Source organism: Oryzias latipes, chromosome 7 (assembly GCF_002234675.1).
Source record: "Oryzias latipes chromosome 7, ASM223467v1".
In the NCBI taxonomy this organism is placed as follows: Eukaryota; Metazoa; Chordata; class Actinopteri; order Beloniformes; family Adrianichthyidae; genus Oryzias; species Oryzias latipes.
This window is the reverse complement of record NC_019865.2, coordinates 31,262,520-31,288,926: the sequence shown is the minus strand read 5'-3', so window position 1 is coordinate 31,288,926 and position 26,407 is coordinate 31,262,520. Positions and strand designations below refer to the sequence as shown.

Below are 26,407 nucleotides of genomic sequence, written 5' to 3'. Positions count from 1 at the left end.
AAGTGAAGTGTTCGCTGTTCAGAGCTTACTGCACTCCTCTGTATACGGCCCCTCTTTGGTGGAACTATGGACGTGGGACATTCCACAAATTCTTAGTGGCCTATAATGATGCTTTTAGGCTTCTGCTACAGGTGCCCAGGTGGTACAGAGCCAGTCAGCTGTTTGTGGACGCTCACATCCCCACCTGTGAAGCTCTACTGCGTAAGCTAACTTACAGCCTCATGGAACGCCTGGACAAATCTAAGAACTCAATTATCATGTCTCTGACTGATCCCAAAAGAAGCTCATGCCGCTACACTTCTGCCCTGAGGAAACACTGGATACAGCGATTATACTCTTTTTAAGTTATATCTTTTTACTTTTTATTATAAATACTGTATTTGTATCTTATGTTTTATTTTATTCTCTTTTCCTCCTATGGACCACCTGAGTCTGAAATAAAAGTTTGAATTGAGCCTCTGTTTTGGTTGACCTTTTTCTGACCTTTACAGACCTTTGAAAGTCTTTTTTATCCATAAACCCTATTTTAAAACGATATTAAATTGCATTTAGTTCATCTGTCCTATGTCATTTAAATCAGATTCTTGTTTTTATTGGATATATTTGTTTAACTTTGTTCAGTTTTTCCAAATAATCTAGCATTAAGGCATGAATTTCCCTCCAGGCGGAAGTTTCTTTCAGCTCTTCAGCTTTCAAACATGCATCTTTTTTTTTAGGAATCTGCTTTGTGTGTTTGTGCTGTTGTGTGTGCAGACATGTGTAGATGTGTGGTCTGTGTGTTACAGGGAACATTCTGAGTTACTGGTGCTTCTCTCCGGGCTTCAGCATGCAGGACCTGGAACGTCAGGGAGTCCGCTGCATCATTCTGACCAGCGGGACCCTCTCCCCTCTTTCTTCATTCACCTCTGAGATGAGGATGTGAGTTTCTGTCCAGCCTTTTTCATTTCTGCTCACAGGAAAAGGCACAAAGATGCTGCTGTCAGTCATTTTTGTGAGTCCTGTGATTTCCAGTTTGAATAAGGAAATCTCCTTTTTTTCCTTTGTTTACATGTCTGCAGATTTAATAAGATTCTGCTTTAAATAAGTAGAACTTAGCTGATCCCACAATGGAGAAGTTGCTTTGTTACCATAACAGAGAGTAAATGGCACTAAAACATCATGGATAAACACCATGAAGTGTCTAGTAGTGTCTGTGAGGCATTGTAGAGTCTAATAGCTGAGTCTAATGACGCCTTCCTTCCTGCAGCGAGGATGTTTCAGTTGAGTTTTATTTTCTCAGTCAGCTTTGATTAGATTTCTTTTCTCCGTTTTGCCTCTTTAAACTGTAAATGACTTGCATCTGCAGAAGATGGAAAGTTGAAAGAAAACACATACAGGAAACGGCCAGCTTTAAAACTGCTTCAGCTGTTGATCAAAACCATTTTAGAAGATTTACAGGAAAGTCTGAATCCTTAGAGCAGAAACGTCCTGAATGAGAAGCACCTGCAGCCTTTCCCAACTATCTTTAGGCTAAGGCTGGACGCCCAAACAAAGGACCAGCCTACAGTAGAAGAAAACTCCACTCTGATCATATTTGGATCTATTTAAAAGCATTCCCAGTGGTCCTTTAATCATGATGATGCTGTTTTTACCCAAATCTAAAAACCTGTGTCATTTTCTAGGACATAGTTTCTGCAGAGCAGCAGGAGTTCATCAGAAATTCACCTCTGAGTTGTGGGCGCAGAAGTAACCCCTAATATCCCATCATTCCTTTGTTTTCACTCTCTCCAGCTAGCTTACAGCCCCCACAACCTCAAGCTAAAAGTAGAGGAGCAAAAAAAAAAAGACGATGAGCAATATCAGAGCTATTTTTCTGAGGTCTGACGGAGTTTGGTTTGTTCGCTGCAGAGAGTTCCCCGTTTCTCTGGAGAACAGTCATGTGATCGAGCGAGACCAGATCTTTGTCAGCGTGGTGGATAGAGGCCCTGATGGCGTCCCGCTGAGTTCAGCGTTTGACAGGAGGTGAGTGTTGGTGCCAGCGTTGTTTGAGGAGTCTCTGCTTCCTCACAGCCCCACTGATGATTCTTCCCGTCCTTCCAGGTTCGTCCCAGAAAACATGTCGTCTTTAGGAAACACCGTCGGTAAGCTCGGACAGACGACACACGACGCCATCTTTGTTCTTCCGTTTTGGATCGGATGCTTTTAGGGAGCGCGGTCTCCTCTTGTGTGTGGATGTGAGATTTGGTCTTTTCTCTTCTCAGCCAACTTCAGCAGAGTTGTTCCTCATGGGCTCTTGGTGTTTTTCCCTTCTTTTCCCTTAATGGAAAAAACTCTGGACTTCTGGAAAGTAAGCTGACTCAGCACATTTCAGTAATTTGGCATGCAAACCTGAGAGCACGTCCCTGCTTCCACTCACCAGGCTAACGGACATGCTGATCGCATTGAAAACGTCAAGCCCATGTTTGTAGAGCCTAAGGGGTCAGGCTCCTTTTCCGAGGTGAGCCGCTCTGATTCTGTGCCGTTAGAACCGGGCTCTGCGTGGATCCATCACACATTGGTCTGTCTCGGTTGTCTCTCAGATCATTGATGGATATTACAACAAGGTCAGTGATCCTGCATCCAAAGGAGGAAGCTTCTTTGCTGTGTGTCGTGGGAAGGTGAGGAACTGCTGCTGCAGCCGTGCTGCTGTGTTTTCTGTTGTTGCACTCAATTGAAGCTTATTATTGTTGTTGTTGCTGTTGTTGTTATTATTGTTGTTGTTATTTTTTATTGTTATTATTATTGTTGTTATTGTTGTTGTTGTTATTTTTTATTGTTATTATTATTGTTGTTGTTGTTATCATTGTTGTTGTTATTTTTTATTGTTATTATTATTGTTGTTGTTATTATTGCTGCACTTCAGTTATTTGTCATGTTTGTGGGCATCTCATAACAATTCATAATCTCTAAGAATTTACGACCGTAGTTACTTTGCTGAGTAACTAATTACTTTTAAGATACAGTAACTGACTAACTCAATTACTTTTTTGTTGATGTAACTAGTAACTGTAACTAATTACTGTTTTAAAAGTCAGGTTGCTAACATAGTCACATTATGTTCTATTGTTTCTATTGGCTTGAGCCAGGGATTAAACGTTCACAATATTCTGGTCAGAAAATGTGCGAGGAACAGGAGAACGCCACTTTTGCTAACTCGCCATGCGAACGCCGTTCAAAATCTGCAGCTTCTAATTCCAATAGTTTTTTTCCCCAAGTAGCTCCCTGATGAAGGGGGAGGAGCTAACCCTGGGAGGAGTTTCCATTTGCAGCTGATGCTTGTGTTGAGGCCTCCTCATTGGATGGTCACTGGGCTTCAGGCCGTCTGCTGCTGCATCCAGAGCTTCCTCGACTGCTCCGACCTCCATTCGTTCACTGTCAGACCCGTGAACGTCTCAGCAGCTTCTTCTTCTGCAGCTTGTAGAGCCACCCTGTTTCTGGACCACATTCATGGCGTGCCACTCTTCAGCTAAACAAACGAAACGTTTGATGGACAGCTCTCAGCAAACGGCACATTTGTGTTTCCTCTCTGCTTTTCAGGCGAGCGAGGGTTTGGATTTTGCCGACACCTTTAGTCGTGGCGTCATCATCACGGGCCTTCCTTTCCCTCCCAGAATGGACCCTCGTGTCATTTTAAAGATGCAGTTTTTAGAGGAGATGAGCAAAAACAAAGCTCCAGGAGTGAGGGTAAGGAGAGGCGCTCCCCCGTTTGACTGCTGGAAGCTTGAGTGGATTTTCTGCCGCTCAGTTTTGTCAAATGTGTGTGAGTGTTTGTCCTCTGTGTGGGCTCAGTACTTGTTGGGGCAAGAGTGGTACCGGCAGCAGGCCTTCCGGGCCGTGAACCAGGCCATCGGCAGAGTCATTCGCCACAAAGAGGACTATGGGGCCATCTTCCTGTGTGATCAGAGGTCAGACCTGCTGCTCTTCTTCGTCCTAACTCCCCGCCGTTGCTTACAGTATCATAAAAGTCCTGATTATTGTTTTCATAATTATTTAACATCAATGTACAGTTACATAGATTTTCATGTTACTGTACATTTTAGCAGAAGCAGCTTGTGACTTTCCTCTCAGGTTCAAGAGCTCGGATGCCCGGGCGCTGCTCCCCTCGTGGGTCAAGCCTCACGTGCGCGTCTACGACGGCTTTGGGAATGTGGTTCGGGATGTGTCGCAGTTCTTTAGGGTGGCGCAGAAGCTGGTGGGTTGCTTTTGTGTGTTTTCTGCTGGATGACTTGATGTAGAGCAACGGTTGGCAGAGGTAACCCATGTGTGGCTGCTGTGTCTGAATGTGCCAGAGGCCTGTGGTCCTGAAGACGGCCGCAGCAGAAAGCGGCACCGCGGCTCAGGCACCAGGAACAGATCTCACTAAAGCGGCTTCCTGCTCGTCTTCACAAGGCTCCTGTGGGCAAAAAGCAAAGGCGCTGGATGTTCACCTGCCCAGCCTGAAAAGGAGGAAACTCGGTAAGTTTCTCATGTTTAAGTCAGGCACAAAACTGTTCATACATGCAAGGAACAGAGAAGATGGTTCCCTGTGAACAGGTCAGACCTGCCTTCACATCTGACCCAGAGACTTCCTCTTCCAGAAATGTCTGCTCTGTTTTTTAACAACTTCTTTTCCTGCTTGACTTTCAATCCAACCATTTCATTTGTTTTATTTCTTTTACTCATCAAAATTGCAAAAAAAAAAAAAAAAAAAAAAAGAGTGTATGTATTTCTCCAAAAAACAGAAATGAGTTTCATAAAAGCTCTCAAGACCGCTACACCTACTAGGTGGATGAGCTGCTGTCAGAAGCTGCAGCTGAATTTAGGAAGAGTGTTTCATAACCCTTGTGCTATCTTAGATGACCCGCACTTACATTGACGTGTTCTCCCTATCATGAAAAAGGTGGATTAAGGTGGAAAGATTTCATGTAATCCATGGACACCAGTGAAGATCACAAATCATTGAAGAAAAAAGGTTCAGAGCACTGTCTAGTGCAGGGGTGGCGAACACGCGGCTCTCGAGCCGCATGCGGCTCTTGGACAATGAGCGTGCGGCTCTTTGCGTCTCGTCATATTTTCCATATACTGTGCCTCATCTCATAATTTTTTCCCTCTTAAACCACACTCAAACCATCAGAGGGTATTAAAATAAATACATTAATAATAAAAGTAATTTGGTAGCGTGTGTGTGTTTGATTCTGCTCCCGACACATACGTGACCGCCAATCATTTGCGCGGGTTACGCCCACTGCCGGAACACATACATAAAGATTTATGTGCGTGCAGACCGTTACCCTCATGGTCAAAATGGTAAAGTATACAGATAAACACAGGATGTTTCTGGAAGAACGGGAAGATTCTTACTTTTTACTGAACAGAATGGCAACTCACTATGTTTATCATTATGAGCTTTTGGGAGCAGTAACATTGGTCATGGCAGAAAAGAACAAAACGTATCCCGGAGAAAATGAAAAACTTCCTGATCTGACACAAATTGTCTCCTTCATTAACAAGTTGAAGCTTTTCAACGTGCACATTCAAAACGGCAATCATCCCACTTTCCTTCTTTGTGGAGCTCACAGCAGAAAGCTGCAATCAGAATGAATGAAGCGCAGAACGTGACGCTGCTTGCGCAACTGGACGGAAACGACCGCAGATCCCTTTTCTCATGGATCCTTTAATGCAGAGACAGACTCCCTGAGATCCCTGCTGGTCACTGAGGAGGCAGCGAGAGAACCGGAGATAAATGAGCAGAAATCTCTCTGAAAGAAGGCCCTGTTATAATTTAGAGAACAGATATCGGTCCGTTCTGACCGACACTCCAGTGGCGCCTCCAGAAATTTTTCATGGGGGTGGCCGGTAGGGGGCCACATTAAATCTTGGGGTGGCACACAAAAACCATGAGCTAAATTTTTTAAATTCATTCTACTAAACGTAGTAAAACAACCTTTAGAAAATCAACAGAAAGTTAAATGCCTACTGATTTTTTTCTAAAACATTAACTTATAGTTGATACTACTGTAAATTCTAGTAGATATCATTAGGCCAGTGTTTTTCAACCATTTTTGAGCCACAACACACTTTAACCTTAAAAGAAATCCCGCGGCAAACCAGCAAAAAAAGATGTAAAAAAAATTTTAGAAAAAAAGGAGAAACTCATAGTCTGTATTGACCTACAGTCCCTCTGCAATCTCACATGCATTTTTGTGATAATTGTGGCAGAAAAAGCTGATGTAATAAAAGTTAAGTGAAAAGATTCAAAAACTGTTTGATGTGTGTTCGTTGTTGTTACAAGACGTTAAGAGGATAGACTCATTGTGCGCTGAGACGCTGTCACTTTAACCCAATGCATCATGGGAGATGTAAACAGCCGCCAAACGCAAAAATAGCGTCTCTGAGCTTCATGGTTTTGTTCACTTTTCACGGTCTGATCCCGGATTCTGTGGAAAGCTACACCACTAAAGACGAGCTTTATCTGGTACTTTTCTTGGAACTGAGCGGCTTTATGAGCAGAATCAGAACAAGGATGTGAAGACTTTAACCACTTCTGATTGGTCAGACTGATGACATGTGATTAAGCCTCCTAGAATGATTGGTGGAGACAGTAAAAGGGGCGGGGCCTTTCAGAAAACAGTTAAAACTGCAGCTAAATCGGGGTACTCCCATTCTTATCAAAATATTTTTAATAGAATGAAATAAACACAAAGAAAAAAGTATTTACGATCTTTCATATTCCTAATTTCAAAGTGTTTTATCAGGGGCTGTTTGGATGAACACAGAGCTGATATCCTGGAGATGGAAAATGTTTTAGATCAGTTAATGACGGTAATTTCCCACGGCACACTGGTGCGCTGCGGCACACTGGTTGAAAAGCACTGCATTAATTTTAACTTCACCAGTTGTTCCAGGAACAGGTGGAAGACTTTTTGCTGAGTTCTGCCTTGTTTCTCTGAACAATGATGCTGACTGTCCCTCATCAGATGCCGTCTTCCTCGTTCTCTTCTGTCATTCATGCTGGCTGTGGATCATGCTGCTCTGTCTCATCTTCCTCCTCCTCACTACACCTCTGTTGCTCCCCTACCATCTCTTTCGCTCCTTCTGCTGTACTTTTCTTCTTAAAATAAGAATATATGTTGAATTTCTCTTCATTCTCTGAAAATTGACTTACACAAGCATCAACTAATGACTATAGGTAACTCTGTGGAAACAGGACAAAAACCCATCAAAATGTTGTGGTAACACAACAACCAGTGCTTAAATAGTGCCATAAAAATGAGAGGCGGTGTGACAGGGCCATTCTTTTTCACATATTAATAAAAAGTAATGGCACATCCACCACCGCTGATGATGTGGCGTATTTGCACAAAGTATTTGCGCAAAATACAGATCAGGTGATCTAAAGTACAGTAAAGAGATTGTTAAAAGACACCACTGAAAATATTTAACAGGCATGAAAAGAAATGTAGTGTTTTGGGATGTGTGATTGTGTGCGCGCGCGCATGTGTGTGTGTGTGTGTGTGTGTGTGCGTGCGTGCAGAAACTGGTGCTCGCGCGATGCAGGAAGAGAGGGGGGAGAGCGCGTGTGAGTGTGGAGCGCATACACACGCGGTCAGTCGCCGTTTTGGACTTAAGGAAAAAGTAATAAAGAAAGTTCATCTTTAGGAACTGAGACTGGTTCTTTTGTCTAACCAGCCCGGAGGCTCTGGGGGTTCGAACGCGGAAATGAACCCTACGTCTTATACATATAATATTCTGCGTCCAGCGGCTCGTCTTTAGATGTCTGCACACTCAAAGGCAGCTGGGAGGGGAGGAGGTGTTCAGGTGATCAGAGCAACTTGCCCGCTTGCTGGCTGTGCATTTGGGATGAAATGCACAACTGATGCTACCACAGCTTATAGTGGCCACTGGGGTGGCCAGGTGTAGGAGAGGGGTGGCCACCCCCTGGTGGCGCCACTGCGACACTCAGGTAAAGGAGCTGATCAGAGAGGCTACAACTGGCCTGGGGCTTAGCCCCGCCTTCTGCCCCTAAGACTCATGGGAAGGGGGGGGGGGATTTCCGGGTAAAACCATGAGCCAGGTAGCTGTTAGCAGAATTCAGATGCATGCCGTTTGGCTGAATGAGTGTGTATCGAAGTTACCGACTTCCTAATGTGAGCAGAAAGGAGGGGACGTGAATGACGCAGTCAGTTAAATTATAAATCAGCACTTGTTGGAATATTACTCCTTAGTATAAACTGATTCATTGCAATGTATTAATATTTAATAAATTATTTGCTTTTGATGCAAATGTCAGTCATACAATTTTGAATAAAAAAACATATAAAAGCAAGATATTCTAATGAGGGTCAAAATTAATTTAAGTTGCACACAACTGACATGTAATGTCTTTAATGTGTTTATTGTGAATATGACTGACACACACCAGAAGGATACTCTGTCCAGATGTTTGTGTATTTGTTGGTGTAAGTATCATTGAAAGAGGAATGTTGAGACACCAAGAATTACCAGTTAAATGCTGTTGGATAAACGATGAAATATTCAGTTTTATCATCATAAATCTGACTTCAGAGGAGTCACATTTTCACCGGCATCAACCTTACTGCCCGTCACTGAGTAGTTGTGTGTCAGAGAGAGGCAGAGAAAAGAGTGAGATGAAGAGAGAGAGTGTGTGTATGAAATGAGAGAGAGGTGCCTGTGTGTGTGGAGGGGGTATCTGACCTCCAGGGTAGTCTCTGTGTTAACTCTGGCTAAGCTGCATTGATGTTTGTATTGAGGGTGGACTCTTTCATTGAAATAAACACAAGTACAATACTTGCTGTCCTGTTGTAGGGAGAGGAGTGTGTTATGGACAATAATACGGCTTTAATTGCGTGTGTGTGTGTGTGTGTGTGTGTGTGTGTGTGTGTGCGTCTTGGCAGGTCAGTGTGTAGTGTGGCTCTTTGACTCTCACAGTGAAAAAATTCGGCTCTTGGTGTCAAACTTGTTCGCCACCCCTGGTCTAGTGGGTCTAGATGACCCAACTCCCAACGTTAAAGTGCCTAGGATAGCACAAGGGTTAAACATTTTCCAGTTTACAGAAACACAGACATACATTTATGAGTGTGGATGCTCTTCATCTGGAGGAAAGAATCTACAGGGAGCTTCTCCTCCTCTAAACCAGAGGGACTGAGATGGAGAGAAGAACTTGTGCTCTTCGGCTCGTCAGTTTCTCTGAATAGATTTGAAAGGAGGTTATTTTTCAACGCTTTTCATGACTGAAATGTTCAGAAACGTGTGAGAAAAATTCCTTTTTTGTCCGGATGTTAACATCTATGTGTGAGTTCTGTCCCAAAGGCCCCTGCAGAGGGGAACCCAACCTTCATTTCAACAACGAAGCTGCTTTCTAACATTTAAGATAAATGTGGTCAAAATAGGATTCAAATGAGGGGAAATATTGAATATTTCATTATAATGTAGTGGTAGTTAAAAACCCCTCTTAGGCTGAGAGCTGCCGGGGCTGGGGTGGATGCTGCTCCGGTACGCTGGAGCTTCATGATGTCTTCTGCTGCTCTTTGATCAGATGAACAAAGCAGAGGTGGTGGGGTGGCCAACATCTGCCTCAACTATGAGTGTGAGGTACGGGAGACTCAGAGGAGGCCGGCCAGCCTGCTGGACGCTCTGCAGCGCGAGGACAGTTTCTGTGGAGACAGCGGTACTCTGGGGCAGCAAAAAGTGGGTTTACAGAGACTGGTTCTTAGGAAATGTCCTGGTTATCTCCAGAAAACACGTTGTAGTTGATCGGACTGTGATTTGTTTGTGTTCAAAGACGAGTCGGTTGTCCACGCTGGCTCTTCAGAACGACAAAAGGATGGAAGACGAACTGCGAGGAGGAAAACGGAAAATAAAGCTGGTGCAGCATCAGGTAGGTTTCATGAAGATGAACAAATCATTAATAAGGAAACATCGATTGGCTTTATTTGATGCAAAGAATATATGTAAGCTGAGGTCATTCGCTGGTCAAAGGCAGTAATATTTCCAGCAACTGCAGAAAACTGGAGAGTCCAAAGTAAATACACAAAAATGCTGTTTTGGAGTGAGAGGTCGTACGTCGCCAGCCTCCCGCCATAAGTTTGAATTTAACCTGCTTATTTTTTTAAAATCCCGGATATCTTTTAAATTTCCATTTTCTAAGCCTTTATTTCAACCTGAACGATCTGCTCCAAAATATGTCTAAGAAAACTCGCTCTGACTCCAAACCGTCGCCGCCGCAGCCAGCTAGCATAAATGCTGGCTTGGAAAGCAGCGCTGCAGCCTCCATCGTCCAAAGTGTGACAGAGAGAGAGGATCGGCGAGCTGATGGAGGAGAAACTCCTGGATCTGCGATCTACCCTGGACAGACTGAATGGTCGTAGAGATGACAACACCAGGAGGAGAACCAAATCAGAGAACCGCATTTCTGAAGACCAAGGGCCTCATTTATAAAACTTTGCGTAGGATTTGCGTCAGAAGTGGCGTACGGATGAAACATAGGACGTGCGTACGCACAGAAATATTCGGATTTATAAAACCGTGCGCACGCACATCCTACGCATCTCTCCCTCAATAAATCACAACCAATTCTAAATGCAGCGCAGCTTTTGCGGCCTCATGACACGCCCATAGTTGCCCATAAATAGTCCGTGAAACGCCCACAAATGAATATTCATTGATTGCGAAATCATGGCAAACACAGAGAGAAAATCAAAAAAACGTAACTTCACTCAATGTGAAGTAGAAGTTATCGTTGGCAAGGTGGAAAAGAGGAGAATAATGTTGTTTGGAGGGCACAGTGTGGGCATTACTAATGCCAAAAAGGCACGTGAGCGGCAGACGGCGGCAGACGCCGAAAATGCTGTAGCCTCACAACCTCGGACCGTGGCCGAAATAAAAAAGAAAAGATCGGACATCAAAGTCAAGGCAAAAAAACGTCTAGCGCTGAACCCCCCCCCCCACACACACACACACACACACACACACCCGTGTCTGCCACGGGTGTGTGTGTGTGGGGGGGGGGGGGGGGGACACCGGAGCTGACCCCTCCTGATGAGAGACTGGCGGCAATAATTGGGGAATCCCTTAAGTGGAGTGGTGACTGAGGCGCAGGGGGACACCGACGTGCCAGATGCACCGGGTGACACACCCCCAAAAGCCCGCAGAGGAAGTCGGAACCGGCTCATAAGCCACTCGTCCTCGTTTGCCAGCAAGTCTTCTTGCTGTCTAAAGATGCGTTCACTCCGAATTCTTCCATTTACCACATCTTCTAAGAGCGCAAGATCAGCCATTGTGCGTCATTACGCATTGTGATGGGGCATTTTATTTCCATCCATTTAATTACATCTGACAAGCTACAGATGTCGGGAATAATCGACGTGGAAATGGGAAATTGTTCAGCGCAAATGTAATTTCTTGTTGCTTTCTGAATGGTTGAGACATACGCCATACATTGTTTTATCAAAAATAAAACAGACTAAAGGCATATGCATGAATACCATAATTCTGTAGCTTATGAAGAAATGTTTTACTATGAAAACAAATTTCCCCAGTGGACAATTAATGCATCTCTCTCTATCTATCCATCTGTCTGCACCTATATCTGCTCCTCCAGACGGACACATTGACGAGAATATCAGTTTTGTACATTATTTCGTTCTGTTAACTATATTATTTATGAGGATGAATTGCACAACATGCCAATATTGCAGAACATATTTCACTTTTCTTTTTGCAAATAAGTGTTCATTTGAATTTCTGTTGTAATTTTCGTTTGATTTTTTTTTTGTTTGTTTCACTGCTGATCGATCAAACGGGTGTTGGTGTAGCTGTTAAGACTTTCTTTGTGAAGTCTTCATGTTATTTATGAGAGGCAGCATTGTCATTTTCACTTTCACGTGTTTATTCCATCTGCCGACGGTGTCGCCGTTTCTCATTTCACCCGTTTTTGTGCGTACGCCTGGGTCAGAGCTTGCGTGAAGGACCGCACATTTTCCCGTCAAGTTTGCTTTTTATAAATCTCAACTATTGCGTAGAGAATGGCGTACGCCTTATTTTGTGCGTACGCAACCTTTATAAATGAGGCCCCAGGACCGTATTACATCCCTGGAGAACCAAGTCACTGAACTCCAGTAGAAAGTGAAAACTCTGACGGGGCGGTGTGACGATGGGGAGAACCGCAGCCGCAGGGAAAACATCAGGATAATTGGTCTGAAAGAGGTGGCCTTGCGGTGACATTTTTCAAATCCTGGCTCCCAGAGGTTCTAGGGATGGAGACCAAGCGCGGGGTTTTAAATTTGGACAGGGCGCACCGCGCCTCGCGGCCCGCCAAAGGAGGACCGCTGCAGACCCGTCATCATCAAGCTGCATAACTTCACTGACAAACAGCAGATCTTTACAGCGGCCAGGGAGAAAGGAGAGATCCTCTACAAAGGCAGCAGGATCCACATTCGTCAGGACTTGTCGGCTCAGGTGCCTGAAGCCCGACAGACGTTTAACGGAACGTGCCAGCGCCTGATCCAGGGCGAGGTCCGGTTCTCCATGCGCTACCCCGCCACGCTCTGCTTCAGCCTTAAAGGAGCGGAGCGGTCCTTCAGCCTTCAACCATGTTATCAAACGCCAGAAGAGCGTATCCTTTCTCAGGAAGGAGAGATGTCAGATGGCCATGCTCCAGGAAACTCACCTTTCAGATACAGAACATGTCAAACTGAGGAGGAGCTGGGAGGGACAGGTGTTTCATTCATCTTTTAATTCAAAAAGCAGAGCAGTTGCTATTCCCCTTCACCATAGTTTACCTTTCAGCTTTGAAAAAGAGGTAACAGCCAAGGGCGTTATATACTCCTATCTGGTCACCTGTATGGGGAGCAGGTCGTCTTTGGATGTGTTTATGCACCTAATGTTTACGATCCTTCTTTTCTCCCTCAACTCATCTCAGACCTGAACTCCTTCTCATCCTCATATGCACTTTTAGGAGGTGACTTCAACTGTGTGTCAGACCCAAAAGCAGACATGTCTCCCTACGTGCAGACCACCTCAAGAAATCTGAGAAAAATGTTAGGATTTCTCAGTGACCTGAACCTACATGATGTGTGGCGAATTATGCATCCAAAAGATAAACATGACTCATTTTTTTCAATCCCACATCAAGTTTTCATCCGGATAGACTATTTTCTTTCTCAGACAGGATAAAAAACTGTACAATTGGCACTAAATTCCTCTCTGATCATGCTCCGGTTAGCATAGTTCTCTCACCTCCCTACCTAGACCCAGCCTGTAGACACTGGAGACTAAACCCAACCTTATTGAGCAGCCAGGATTTTGTAGATTATAATACAAAAGAATGGGAAGGTTTTATTGCCATTAATAAAACTCCAGAGATAAGCCCTTCTACACTATGGGAATCGGGTAAGGCATACATATGGGGGTCAATCATGTCATATACATCAGCTCAGAAGAAGAAAGCTCTGAAATCACAATTAGACCTAGAAAAAATATAGCAGGGTTGGAGGTTCAGTTCAGGCAGCATCCTAGTGACTCTTTAGCAAAGCAGCTGGAAGCAGCTCGCTCTGCCCTAAACCAGCTGTTAACAAAGAAAGCACAAACACAACGTTTTACACTAAACATAGATTATTTGAATCTGGAAATAAACCCGGCAGGTTGCTTGCGCAACTGGCTAAAAGTAAGATGGAAGTCAACATAATCCCTGCTCTCTTAGATAGGGATGGAAAGAGGCAAAACAAGTCTACAGATAGAAACAAAATCATGAAATTATTTTACCAAGACCTTTATAGCTGTTAATGTGAATCCCTAGTGACAGTGACAAAATAAAATGTCCTACTCTGTCTGATGAACGGAAAAAAATTCTAAATAGTTCAACAAGCAAAGAGGAAGTCTCTGAGGCCATATCTGCTCTGAAGGGAGGCAAAGCTCCAGGACCAGACGGCTTTGGACCTGAATTCTATAAAACATTTTGTAAGATGCTGGTTGGTCCACTAACAGATATGTTTGTAGATTCATTTGAGAAAGGCTTCCTTCCCCCCACATTAAGTCATGCACATCTGTCTGTGATCTTAAAAAAAGACAAACCAGCTGACATATGTGGGTCTTATCGACCCATCAACCTTATTTCTGTTGACAGCAAGGTGCTCTCTAAACTTCTTGCTCGTAGGCTGCAGAACTTCCTCCCAACCCTTGTTCACCCAGACCAGTCAGGGTTTGTGCCGGGTCGGTTATCCCACAGCAATGTGAGAAGGCTGCTGAATATTATACAGTTCTCCTCAATAAGGAAGCAGAAAGCCCTGGCTGTCTCTCTCCATGCCGAAAAGGGTTTCGATCGGATAGAGTGGGAGTATCTTTTTAACGTTCTCCATAGATTTGGACTCAGGGGGAGCTTCCTGAGGTGGATACAGCCCATATACCGTTCACCTACAGCCTCTGTGTTGACTAATGGTCGCCGCTCTGAACCATTTGCATTAGCGAGAGGCGTGTGCCAAGGTTGTCCTCTTAGCCCACTTCTTTTTGCCTTAGCATTGGAGCCACTAGCTGAAACTACACGCGTGCAAGCTGAGGTTAAGGGAATATCGCTGGGGAACATGGAGCATAAGATTGCTTTGTATGCTGATGACATCATTCTATTCTTAACATTGAAAATTTCGCCAAATCAGAAGCTATGCCGTTGGGAGGCCTGACTAAGGCTGACGTTCCCAATGATTTCCCATTCAAATGGACTGTTGGGGGTTTGCTGTATCTCGGTGTGAAAATGTCTCCAGATCTGAACGACATGTTAAAACTGAACTTCTCCCCCATCTGCACACAGATAAAGAAGGATCCACAGCGATGGCATAAACTCCTGCTGTCGATGTTGGGTAGAATTAGTTTGATCAAAGTGAATGTTCTGCCACGTCTCTTGTATCCTCTGCAGATGCTCCCTCTATAGATATCAAAGACATCTAACAGAGATCTGGAAAAGGCCTTTACCAACTTTATATGGCTCGGGAAGAAGCCAATACGGGAACTTAAGATTTTGCAGTTGCATCCCGATATGGGTGGTTTCTCTGTACCAAACATAATTTTCTATAACTGGGCCTGCCACGCCCATCCTTACTGGCTGTGGATACATACATATCTAAAGAAGGAGAACTGCTTTGACTCGTGGGCATGCTCTCCTCCTTCTCCCTGGGGATTGATCCCCTGTGACGTGGCCAAAGTCCCACTAACGAGGACAGAGAACTTTCTGACAGCAGTTGGTCAGGGAGTCCTGAACGGAGGAGGCCCAGATGTCGGAGCTTCTGCAGAAGCATCTCAGGAAGGATGTAGCTGAAGGCGGAGCCGCATCACCTGACCCACCCCCTTCTCTCGGTAACTCATAAGAGGTTGGGGTGAAGGCGTTATCTGGAGATCCCAGTGTCTCGTAGGGTAACTGGAGGGGGTCCAAAGTGAGTGACAGACACTTTCCAAACACGGCGTGAGAGCTACAGGGGGCTGTCCACTGCTGGGATCTGGGAGACGGGGGTGATGGTGGTGGAGGTCAGGCAGGGTGGGGCGCTGAAGGTCTTGGTGAAGACTCTGGTCAGTTGGTCAGTGCAGCTTCTTCATAGGCTGCCGTCCTGCTCCATAAAGCTTAGGTGCTGGTGATGTCTGCGGATGTTTCTGCCTTCTGGAACTGATGTCAGCTGGGTTTTTATTTGGAAGCCTCCTCAGCTCTCTGTGCAGGAGCAGAGTCGCTCTGAGGACGTGTCAGAGGAGGACAAAGCCGCCAGGGCCAAGCTGTTCCTGGCAGACATGAAGAAATCCCTCAGCAAGGTGAACTTTGACCGCATCGTCCAGGCTCTGCAGACCTACAAGAAGACAGACGAGCTGGACGTCCTGCTGACCGGGACGGCCGTCCTCTCTGAAGACGCCAACACTCACAGTTTGCTCCGGGGTGGGTCTGTCCGACCCGTCCTTCCTGTCTCTTGTTCCGTCTGGTTTGTAACACGTCTGGGTTCTGCTGCAGGTTTCTACCAGTTTGTGCGTCCGCACCACAAGCGGAGGTTTGACGAGAGATGTGAGCAGCTGACGGGACAAGGCTGTGGGTACAAACCAGAGCACTCGCTGTCCAAGGACCAGAAGAAGGCCGTGATGCTGCAGAGTGGTACCAGAGCTCGCCTGCTTCATCCTTCTTCGTAGTGACAAGTCACCTGAGCAGAGCTGTGGCTGCGCTTTGTTTCAGAGAGGCCGGCCAGCAGGGGGGGCGCCAGCTCGTCCGCCTACAGTCAGCTGGATACTCAGCAGCTCAACAGAGGAGGGCAGCACCTCAGTCAGGGGGGCTTGAAGGAACCGCAGGCAGGTGAGGAGCACAGGCCGGCTCAGAAACTCAGTGTCTCATCTGGTGTTTCTGACAGAACTCTCAGCCTCAGAGAACTCAACACGGTGTTGAATGAGTTTGGACATGGTGGTGAAAGTTTCCATGGTCACTGGAGGGACCTCCTGGCCTGTTCCAGGTGCATCTGTTGGGTCTGGGGTCAGCACGTAGCGTCTGTCCTGCAGTGGAGCAGCAGGTTTACATCGGGGCCTCTGGGGCATCAGAGCTTAGTCTATTTTGGCATTGGATGGACATCATGCTTCATCCCTCTTCTTCTTTATGATAAGAACTCAGAAGATGAGCTTCACGCAGCTGAAAGGATCTGCCTGCCTGGTTCATCTAAATGATGCTTGAGTTTGGTTTTCGTTTGGTAATCTTCTGTGAATGGAGAAGTTCTCTGAGTGACTGGAAGGCGAACAGAAATAGACCTTAATTGATCCCACAAAGGGGAATTACCAAGGCTCTATTAAAGACAGAAGATAGATCATTGATCACACTTAATAAAAACAACAACAAAGATTGTCCAGGTTCTGTGAGGCGTCGTGAGTCCAACGCCCCCCCCCCAGCAGCTCACGCCGTAGAAGAGAGCAGACACATCTCCACTAAACTCTGAAGGACCTCAGTCCGTTCAGCCTCTCCTGTGGCCTTCAGTAGCTTCTCTGGAGGCATTTTGTTGTTGCTAAGCAACGACAGCTGATGGTGGGGAAGAAGGAAGGGGTTTTAGCTCCTGTCCCCCTTAGTGTATTTGGGGATTTGTTTAGGAAAATAGAGATTTACAGGGTCTGGAGCGATCCAGCTGACTCAAGCGACTGTCATCCGGTTCCTCAGCACAGAACCAGGCCCGCTCCACCTTTGCTGCCGATGTGAAGAAAGCCCTGGGAGCAGAACGATGCGCTCGCCTCTCTGACGCCATCAGCAACTACAAGAAGACGGACAATTACGAGGACCTGGTGACCACGGTGGTGAGCCTGTTCACGGAGAGAGATGATAACTTCCAGCTGCTCACCAGTAAGTCCTCTGATCAGGTCCAGCTCTGTGTCGGCCTTGTTTGAACCTGCAGCCTTTGAACCAACGTTTCTGCGCTCTCTCAGGGTTCAGCTTGTTTATTCATCCACACCATAAAAAGAAGTACAAAGAGCTGCTGGATGCCCTGATGGGTCAACAGACCACACCCACTTCAGGTGAGCTCATCTTTCTGACAGATTTCATATCATCTCCATGGTGCGTGGCACAGTCGGCCGTTGCAGCGGGTTGGCGTGTCAGACTCCCGCTTTGCTTCTCTTCCAAGAGTCAGAATCCTCTGAAGAATTGAAACTCTTTTTTTTTTTTTTTTTTTCTGTTTAGCCTCCCTGTCACCTTCTCTGAAGACCCAAAGCAAGATCTCCAGTTTTTTCACAGACAGCCAGAGGAAATGAACAGTTTTATTTCTTAAACCCTTTTAAGCGCATGAAACAAATAAAATAAACACGGGTACATTTACTGAAAAATGTACCTGCAAGTTTTCCAAAAGGTTTGAGCTGGATCCTTGGGAGCCGCTGGAGATCAGGTTTCAGGACCATCAGCTCCTCTGAGATCCTGACAGAAGATGTTCAGAAGAAGTTCAGAGTTCAGATCTGACTTGATGTAATAAATGCTGAATGATCTCTTTAGAGTTTTACAATTTGATACATATATATATTTGATATGTTTCCAAGACAGGTGTGTAATTATGTTCTGGACATAGATTTTAACCGAACTGTACTTTTTATGCATTGAATTGATGTCATACATGTTGGTTTTTGTATTAAATTCATGAAGTCTCCACACGGCTCATGTTTTGTTGGTTGGGACAGTGAGTGAGGCCAGCGTTGATCCTGGGGGGGGGGGGGGGGGGGACTCGCCTTTATCATCAAAGCCCCCATGTGAATCGGCAGACACATCCACAAGCATTCAAGAACCAAAAGGGTTTCCGTCATGGAGCTCAACATCAACGGTTTCCTTCTTTCCCAGAATCCCACAAATGAAGAGTCATGATGTGCAAAAAAAACGTTTTTGTGATTTACTCTGCTAGTGCAGAGCTGCAGAGAGCCCGGAAACGCTGCAGGGTGGTTCTGAAGGCGTGTTCCGGCCACGCCCACCCCTCTGCAAACCTCCGCCACTGCTGCAGAATCTGTAGCCCCACAGTGCGGTGAACAGGAGCTTCCATCAGCAGAGAGCGCTGCACCACTGATGCATGTTGGGAAACTGAGGTTTTGCATAGAATGGCTGTTTGGAGCAGGGTGATGACCCTCTTCCTGTTGCAAAACATTTTATGTAAACTCTGAAACACTTGTCTTGCAACATCTTTGTAAGCAAATAAAAACCGTGGCAGCAGCACCTGACTAGACGCGTGGTGAGAGGAGAAGTTCAGTCAGCTCTGTAATCTGATTCAGCCAACTGTACTCACATTTACTGATTACAATGAGTGTGGAACATGTTAAATGCAAAATATAGACAGAAATGTTCAATATAAATGTGTTATGTGCACAATTAAAGCGCTGATAAATACATATCAGTTAAATATAATTTAAGTATAAAAGTAAATGTTTAATGTGATAATTCAAATTAGATAGATGCACTTTGACATTTAATTTGTAATTTTAAATAGAAATGAATAATTTGGAAAAGCTGAATGTTTTTGGACCACGCCCATAGCGTGTTCAATATGCAATGAGACCACGCCCACAGACGTGAACCGCAGTCTTAGAAGCACAGCTGCAGGTTGGCGCCTGCAGGCCACAAACTGCTGTGGAATTTCCAAGAGGAAAATACACTTTATTCCATAGAAACAGTTGCACGCCGTCTGTGGGCGTGACTTAAGCCTTGAAGGGACGTGCCTCACAGAATGGAACCTCCTCCTCTGGGCGGGGCTTAATTAACTTTTTGTGAATCATTTTTCTACATTGATGCTTAGATATTTGTACAATATTTAAAATGTTAACATTTACATATAAAGTAAAATTTGGGTTTATTATGGAAGGACTATGATGACAAGTGTATTTACATTTACACTAAACATTTACTATAAAATGTTTTTCTAACCTTGTATACATATTCACATTTACATTGCATTATTATCCCCCTCACCCCCCACGTCACGCCAATAATCCAGCAGCTGCACCGGCTTCCGGCCTAATCAAGAGTCCACTTTGAAATCCTCCTTTATACTTTTAAAGCCAATCCCACCTTTGTCCCTTTGTCCCGCTCCTAGGATCAGCATCCTTTCTGCACCTGACTGTTTACTCTGAGGATGCTGCTCGGCCCCCAACTCTGGTGCTCACCCCCCCTGACATGAGGAATACAGATGGCCTTCCTACCTTCAAAACAAAACTCTAAATCCACCTGATCAAATTATCTTATTCCTAGTTGTTTCCACCATTAGTTTCCTTTTATTCTCTATTACCTTTAATTGTTTTCAACATTCAGACTTCAAATGTTGTGTCTATATGTTTACATTAAACGTTTGTTCAGCTGTGCCACACTGTGACCATTTTTTTAAACGACTTTATTGTGTAAAACGGAAGTACAATACAAAACACAATTTTCCAAAATAAAATTCAGATATGCCAGGGGAGCATACATATTAAATACATTTTACATAAAAACATTCAGGATTCTGCAACTTTCATACAGACATACAGCTTTCTGATCAAGACTCTTGGAGATGTTACTGATATACATTTCAATTTGTTTGATTAAAACAGGGAAATAAATAGAAGATGAAGAAAATTTACATTTATGTATATAAAATTTGCCAAAAATAATAATAAGATTAATTATGAGTTTTTTATTTGAGTCCAAATTTTTATTATGAAGGCCAAAAATTATATATTCAAACTTTAGATTAAAGTTGGGGTGAATGCGATTTCTAATAAATTGTAAACATTTTTTCAAAAGATTCTAATTATATTACAATTCCCAAAAAGATGGTTAATGGTCACACTGTGACCATTCAGGAACAACCATCAGGATCCGTGATTTTTTTTTTTCAAACTTTTTTTAATGTAAAAATTCAATACAAAACAATGTTGAACAGTAAACAACAACAACGAAGGAACAAGCCAGGGGGTTTATACATTTTATGCAAATATATTGAAACTAACACACAGATCTAATGTTTTGTATTGTCAGAGTTTCTTATTGTCTTGATGTATTGTTTGAACTCATTGATAAAGATTGAGAAATGAGGGGTATGATTCGTTACTTTTGATTTATGAATGTGCCATTTGCATAAAAACAACAAAAGGTTAATGAGGTACAACTGTTCTTTTTTATGAGATGGACAGTGGGTGATGCCAAACATAATATTTTCTAAGTACAGGCGGAAGTCAGGGTCAATGTGGGCGGAAATGAAATGACAAACTTTAGACCAGAGAGTGGTGGAAAAGGGACATGACCAAAATAAATGTACAGCATCAGGATCCGTGATGCTTTAAAACTGACATGACAGTAAACGCACCATAAGCCCCTCCTCCTTCTCACGGACATCCTGCTCGCCTCGCGTGAGAGCGTCCGTTGTCGCGAGAGTTGTTCTGTCAAATCACGGAACTTCCATCATGGCAGGCAGCAAGTTGGTGCTTGAAGGGAGAGTTAGTATAAAAAGCTTTCTTCTGGGACTCAGCGTCCTCGTAATCCCGCTGATCAGAACCACTTTTGGACATCTGGACTGGGTCTTTGATTATCTGACGGAAACCTCCGGGAAAATAGTCATTTGTGTCCACATAGCAGTTATCAACGGCCTCCTGCTGCTCATTTACAGAGGTCCTGTCTACAAGGTAAGCTGTCCGCGCGCGAAGGAAGCTAAGGCAGGAAGGTTCCGCCACGGCAACGGCTGCTCGTGCGTGGAAAAGCGTTCCGGTTCTTCTCCTTAGAACCGGAATCCAGTCGGAGTTTTCCACAGCAGGCCAACACTAGCTGCTAATCCAGGGATTTAATCCTATTAGAGCAAAGCTGACAGCTGATGAAGACCAAGGATAGAAGCTGTGATGAGGCGCTGACTGATCAGCTGCTGAAGGGTTCTGTCAGAACCTGAATCCTGTCAAAGTGGGTCAGCTGTTGTTGTTGTTGTTGACACAGGTCGCTCTGAGAGGCTGCTTCCTGGGAGTCACCTTCGGCTGCGGCTTAATGATAAGCTTCTCTGAGACCACCTGGACGCACTTTGGCTGGTATGACTGTCATCTCCCATGAAACAGCTGCTGCGTGTGTCACGTCTCCCCTCTGAGCCGGGCCCACGCGTGTGCTTCTCTGCAGGTACATGTGCTCCCTGTCCTTCTTCCATTACACCGAGTACCTGGTGACGGCCGTCATCAACCCCCACAGCCTGTCGCTGGACTCCTTCCTGCTCAACCACAGCATGGAGTACACGCTGGCAGCCGTGTCCTCGTGGGTGGAGTTTACCGTGGAGAAGCTGACGGTTCCAGGTGGGACCCTCCGCACAGACGCCAGCAGAACGTGTTCAGACCTCGCTGGCATGTTTACGGGGAGAAGGAACCGAGAGTTTCAATCCCAGCAGGAACATGCAGGCGCCCTCTGACCCTCTGACTCTCCCCGCAGAGCTGAAGCAGCTGAAGTGGCTGAGCGTGGTCGGTCTGATTATGGTGCTGTGCGGCGAGGGCCTGCGGAAGGCCGCCATGTTAACAGCAGGTTCCAACTTCAACCACATTGTGCAGAACGAGAAGGCCCAGAGCCACGTGCTCGTCACCACCGGAGTCTACGCCTACTTCAGACACCCGTCCTATGTGGGCTGGTTCTACTGGAGCATCGGTACACAGGTGAGAACCTTCACCTCTGTCATGGAGGCATTGAAGGCATCGCGACAAACCCAACGTCTGCTTCTGTGTAACCTCCTTCTCTACATCCACGAGCCTCCTCTTTGGTCCTCCGACCTCCGCATCCTTTTCCCGACATCACCAAAACATCCAAACATCTCCATCTGCTGCATTGGTCTCCAGAACCCCCACCATGATCTGCCCCGTCCGTGGGGTTTGGTTTTAGCACATAGAAAGACAAACTCAGAATTAGAAAGAGTCCACGTTTCTCTGACCTGTCTTCACCTGTTGATGAGCTCTTCCTGTCGTCTGTGCGGCTGCAGGTCATGTTGTGTAACCCCGTGTGTATCGTGGGCTACACCGTCGCCAGCTGGCGCTTCTTCCGGGAGCGGATAGAGGAGGAGGAACTCTCTCTCATCCACTTCTTTGCTGAGGACTATGTGGAGTACAAGAAGAGGGTTCCCACCGGTTTGCCCTTCATCTCCGGCATCCGCGTCAACTGAACCTGGAGCTGGATCCTGGACATTACGGACTTTGAGCACCACAGCAGGTTGGATGGAGCTGGTCTGTGCGTCTCGACGGCAGCGGTAGCTACTCTCCAAAGGCGAAGCGTTGCAGCTGGCTGGGAGGCTGTCACTTACTCGCCGCGGCGGCCGGGGCGGCGGTAGTGGCGGGCAGCCCGGCTGCAGCTCCTCTTCTCACCTCCAAAACCTAGTTTAAGAACAAAGAACCTCTGCTGTACATGTATTAGTACCCTCATCCACCTCACCTGTCTCTGTCTGCATGCTCTCACCAGGCTTTGTGGCCTCCTGTCATGCTAACACCTGATGCCGCACTGGACTCTGGGAAATCTTCCATCTATGTGACATGAGTGTCTTCAGACATTAGGAAGGAATCTGAAACATTTAGATGAGCAGCTGAAGCTCCAAGACGTCCATCTAGCTGCAGTTACCATGTTGGCTCTACAGGGGGCGCCTTGTCTGGCTTTTTTCTTTTCTTTTTTTGCTTTTAGTCGTCGTTGTTCCAGTTTGAAACAACATTCACTCAAACACGTTCACATTTGCTGCACAAAAGTGGTTCAAAGTGGATCCAGTCCATCCAGACGTTCATCCGGACATCCATCCATCCATCCAGCAGCGGTGAAGGAGGCTTCAAGCTGAGCAGTTCTGATCAGAAAACAGACAGCTTTGGATGATTCCTCATCCTCTGTAACACTTAAAAGCCTTAAAGAGTGTGCTCCTCACCGTGCATAGGCTCATCCTGTCACTTCAGAAACATCACGTACCTCTCCATCAGCAGGAGGAGCGCCGTTCTGCAGCAGCTTCTTGGTTTTCTGTCTGTCCTCCATCTCCTGCAGAGATTTCCTGGGCGTGTCGTCTGCTAAGGGGACCCCTGGTCCACAGTTTTCCTCCTCATGGTGGACATTTTGCTGAAAATGTCTGGTTGTTTTAACCACCAAGGGACAACAACAACTTGAGCGGTGAGCGGTTCTGGTGCTGCTCGGTGAGCGGTTCTGGTGCTGCTCCGGGAGGGGTTCTGGTGCTGCTCCGGGACGGGTTCTGGTGCTGCTCGGTGAGCGGTTCTGGTGCTGCTCGGTGAGCGGTTCTGGTGCTGCTCCGGGACGGGTTCTGGTGCTGCTCGGTGAGCGGTTCTGGTGCTGCTCCGGGACGGGTTCTGGTGCTGCTCGGTGAGCGGTTCTGGTGCTGCTCGGTGAGCGGTTCTGGTGCTGCTCCGGGACGGGTTCTGGTGCTGCTCGGTGAGCGGTTCTGGTGCTGCTCTTTCAGAACAGGCATTTGGATGCGCTTCATAATGAGGGTCTGAGGAGGTTCTTCATCTGCTCCCACCCTGTCTCTGGAGACTGCAGGCGAGCGTCCCTCTGCTTTCACCTGATGCATGCTGGGAAGTCAGACTGAAGGTAACCTCCTCCGTGTCTCTGCAGCTCTACATCAGTGCTTCATTCACACATGAAGAACTTTAGGCTACAAGGTGCAGAACTTTGTTTCCCTCTGTGTCTGTCATTCACGTGGATTCTTTTTCAAATTTCAAGAACGGAAAAAGGATTTCTGAAAGGAAACTTTGAACTTCTTGGTGAAAAGACGGTCCTTATGTTTGAGTGTTAGTCCAAGGTCTAGGAACCTTGGTGTCCCTGGAGAACCACCTCCAAATCCTCAGGAGCCATCAGCAAACCCAATAACGCAATCCACACTAGCAGGTCCAAAGATCTCCCAGCGGTTTACTTCCAAACAAACGCTTAGCATGTATTTTGGAGGATAAATCAGGAGAAGCAGGCTGCTGATGACGGTACAGCAGCTCCTCCCATCACCAGACCAACCTCCTTAAGAACGTCTACAAACCAACAGAAAAGCAGACATTCTAGCAGCAGCATTATCTGTAGCTACACCTACATTACACTCAAGTCTAAAGAAGAATCTTCTGAAATCTAAACCGGCAGACTTTGTCCATGACGGGGGTCCTTCCATTAACTAGGAAGTCAGGTTTAAAATATTCAAAGAATCTCTGATGTTGACCTGGATGAATATCTTCATTGGCTCGGTACCACGTCCCCAAACAAATAGTTCCATCAGCTGACGCCGGTTTTCTGATGTCTCCGCTGGAAGACAGCCATGGCTCCTGCTGGTCTCCCTGTCACTAGTCTGGACCGTCCGTCCGTCAGCCTGACTGTGTGCTGGAGCGTGAAGCGGCTGTAGAGCTGCAGAGTCATCAGGGGGGAGTCACTGAATGTGTCCGGGCCCCTGCTGGAGGACAGCAGCAGAACACAGCAGGTTCCCGTCTAAATGTCCATCATGTCAGCCTCGTTCCTGGGTAATCAGTCAGCGGGTCTGGACTCTGCAGCAGCTTTCAGGTAAAGTGAAGCTCAGAAGCTAGGAGGAGGACACAGACACGAGGGCTGAGACAGGATGGACTCTGCACCCAACGCTTTCCAACCTGATCCTCATGACTGAGACTGGCTGAGCAGTTCAGCTAACGGTCTGGTCCAAGTGGTTCTGATTGACAAGAGTCACGCATGTAGCAGATCTGTAAGGATGTGGGAGGAAACTGATGCATTCAGTTTTTAGAAATGCTGCATTCCAACTGTACAGTTTCATTGATCAGGTTTCTTCTTTCAGACCAAATGTTGGCTGATGATCACATTTTATTCCCTCTGTCAGCACCAACAATAAAGATGCAAGCATTGTTTAAAAGTCTGCCTCTGTGCTTCTTTCCCTGCCTGCAGGGGGGTATTCCAGGAAGCATGTTTAAACTAGCCTGACTTTAAGCCTGAACTCTGGCTGAAATCCGCCTGAACTTGCTTACTCTGGGCATGTCGGTTCCAAAAGACCGGATATGAGTTGGCGTAATTACGCTGGACTTGGTAACCCTGGGTTAATGCACGGTACATAAAGGCATTCTCAATGGATCACCGATTTCAAGAGTCGCCATGGAAACGCGTGAAGAAAAAAAGAGAGCGCTATACTTCAGTGAGACGGAGTCTGAGATTTTAATGACGGCGTATGAAGATTATACGTCCATCAAAAAAGTAATACGGCTGCATCATCAGCAAAAGAAATAGTTTCTGCTTGGAGAAAAAGAACAGACGAAGTAAACGCACGAGTTTCTGATGTTATTTCTAATTACATTGTGATGTATATATATGAAACTTATGAAACTTAAATGAATTGCTTCTATTGGTAACAAGTAATTGAGTTAAATTTATTCAACCTAAGTTCTTACGTCTATAAAACTTAGTGTTTATACAACTCAAATTTACATATTTATCTAAATGTCATATTACTTGAATTCAGTTAAATGTTTTTCCATCTTAATGTATTGTACTTCTTGAACTCTCATATGTCTAAGTTAGAGGCTGCAGATATGCTCATTTTCATAACAATAAAACGAATGAAACAAAATTGATTCAAAACAAGGAACATGAAGTCATTTACCATGTCTCCAACATGGCTGCTAAATAAACTCATCATCCTCTTCCTCCTGGTGCAGAAAGAATTAAACATAACAGGACGATGTAACTCGGCAAAACACAGTAAAACAGCTAAACAACTAAACACATTTGGTCAAAGGCCCACACTTAAACCCAAATCCGTCCAGACAGGCAAAGGGAATGATATCCCACAATCCCTCGCGGTGCCGATCTAACAGCAGCACCAAAGTTACACCTACTTTACCCTTTTGCTATCCTAGGCACTTTAACATTGGGAGTTGGGTCATCTAGACCCACTAGACAGTGCTCTGAACCTTTTTTCTTCAATGATTTGTG

At 45.6% G+C, this 26,407-nt stretch overlaps 2 protein-coding genes across 2 annotated transcripts in view; both read left to right on the top strand.

The window, feature by feature from the left end:
* rtel1 (regulator of telomere elongation helicase 1) overlaps window positions 1–18,146 on the top strand; it is a 33,146-nt gene extending 15,000 nt beyond the window's left edge. The window contains exons 16-33 of the mRNA XM_011472987.3: window positions 786–918; window positions 1,888–2,001; window positions 2,080–2,120; window positions 2,241–2,326; window positions 2,399–2,476; window positions 2,559–2,636; window positions 3,556–3,702; window positions 3,808–3,923; window positions 4,087–4,210; window positions 4,308–4,473; window positions 9,554–9,705; window positions 9,800–9,895; window positions 15,703–15,925; window positions 15,998–16,135; window positions 16,214–16,330; window positions 17,174–17,353; window positions 17,437–17,526; window positions 17,690–18,146. Of these exons, the coding sequence (XP_011471289.1) occupies window positions 786–918; window positions 1,888–2,001; window positions 2,080–2,120; window positions 2,241–2,326; window positions 2,399–2,476; window positions 2,559–2,636; window positions 3,556–3,702; window positions 3,808–3,923; window positions 4,087–4,210; window positions 4,308–4,473; window positions 9,554–9,705; window positions 9,800–9,895; window positions 15,703–15,925; window positions 15,998–16,135; window positions 16,214–16,330; window positions 17,174–17,353; window positions 17,437–17,526; window positions 17,690–17,760 (2,150 nt within the window). The 3' untranslated portion in view covers window positions 17,761–18,146. The remainder of the gene's footprint in view (window positions 1–785; window positions 919–1,887; window positions 2,002–2,079; window positions 2,121–2,240; window positions 2,327–2,398; window positions 2,477–2,558; window positions 2,637–3,555; window positions 3,703–3,807; window positions 3,924–4,086; window positions 4,211–4,307; window positions 4,474–9,553; window positions 9,706–9,799; window positions 9,896–15,702; window positions 15,926–15,997; window positions 16,136–16,213; window positions 16,331–17,173; window positions 17,354–17,436; window positions 17,527–17,689) is intronic.
* Window positions 18,147–20,874: 2,728 nt separating this feature from the next.
* icmt (isoprenylcysteine carboxyl methyltransferase) lies at window positions 20,875–25,334 on the top strand. The gene is made up of 5 exons (XM_004086346.4): window positions 20,875–21,138; window positions 21,440–21,528; window positions 21,614–21,783; window positions 21,917–22,134; window positions 22,455–25,334. Exons 1-5 carry the CDS (start codon window positions 20,920–20,922, stop codon window positions 22,632–22,634), a joined length of 876 nt encoding a protein of 291 aa, XP_004086394.1. The 5' UTR covers window positions 20,875–20,919; the 3' UTR covers window positions 22,635–25,334.
* The last annotated feature ends 1,073 nt before the right edge of the window (window positions 25,335–26,407 follow it).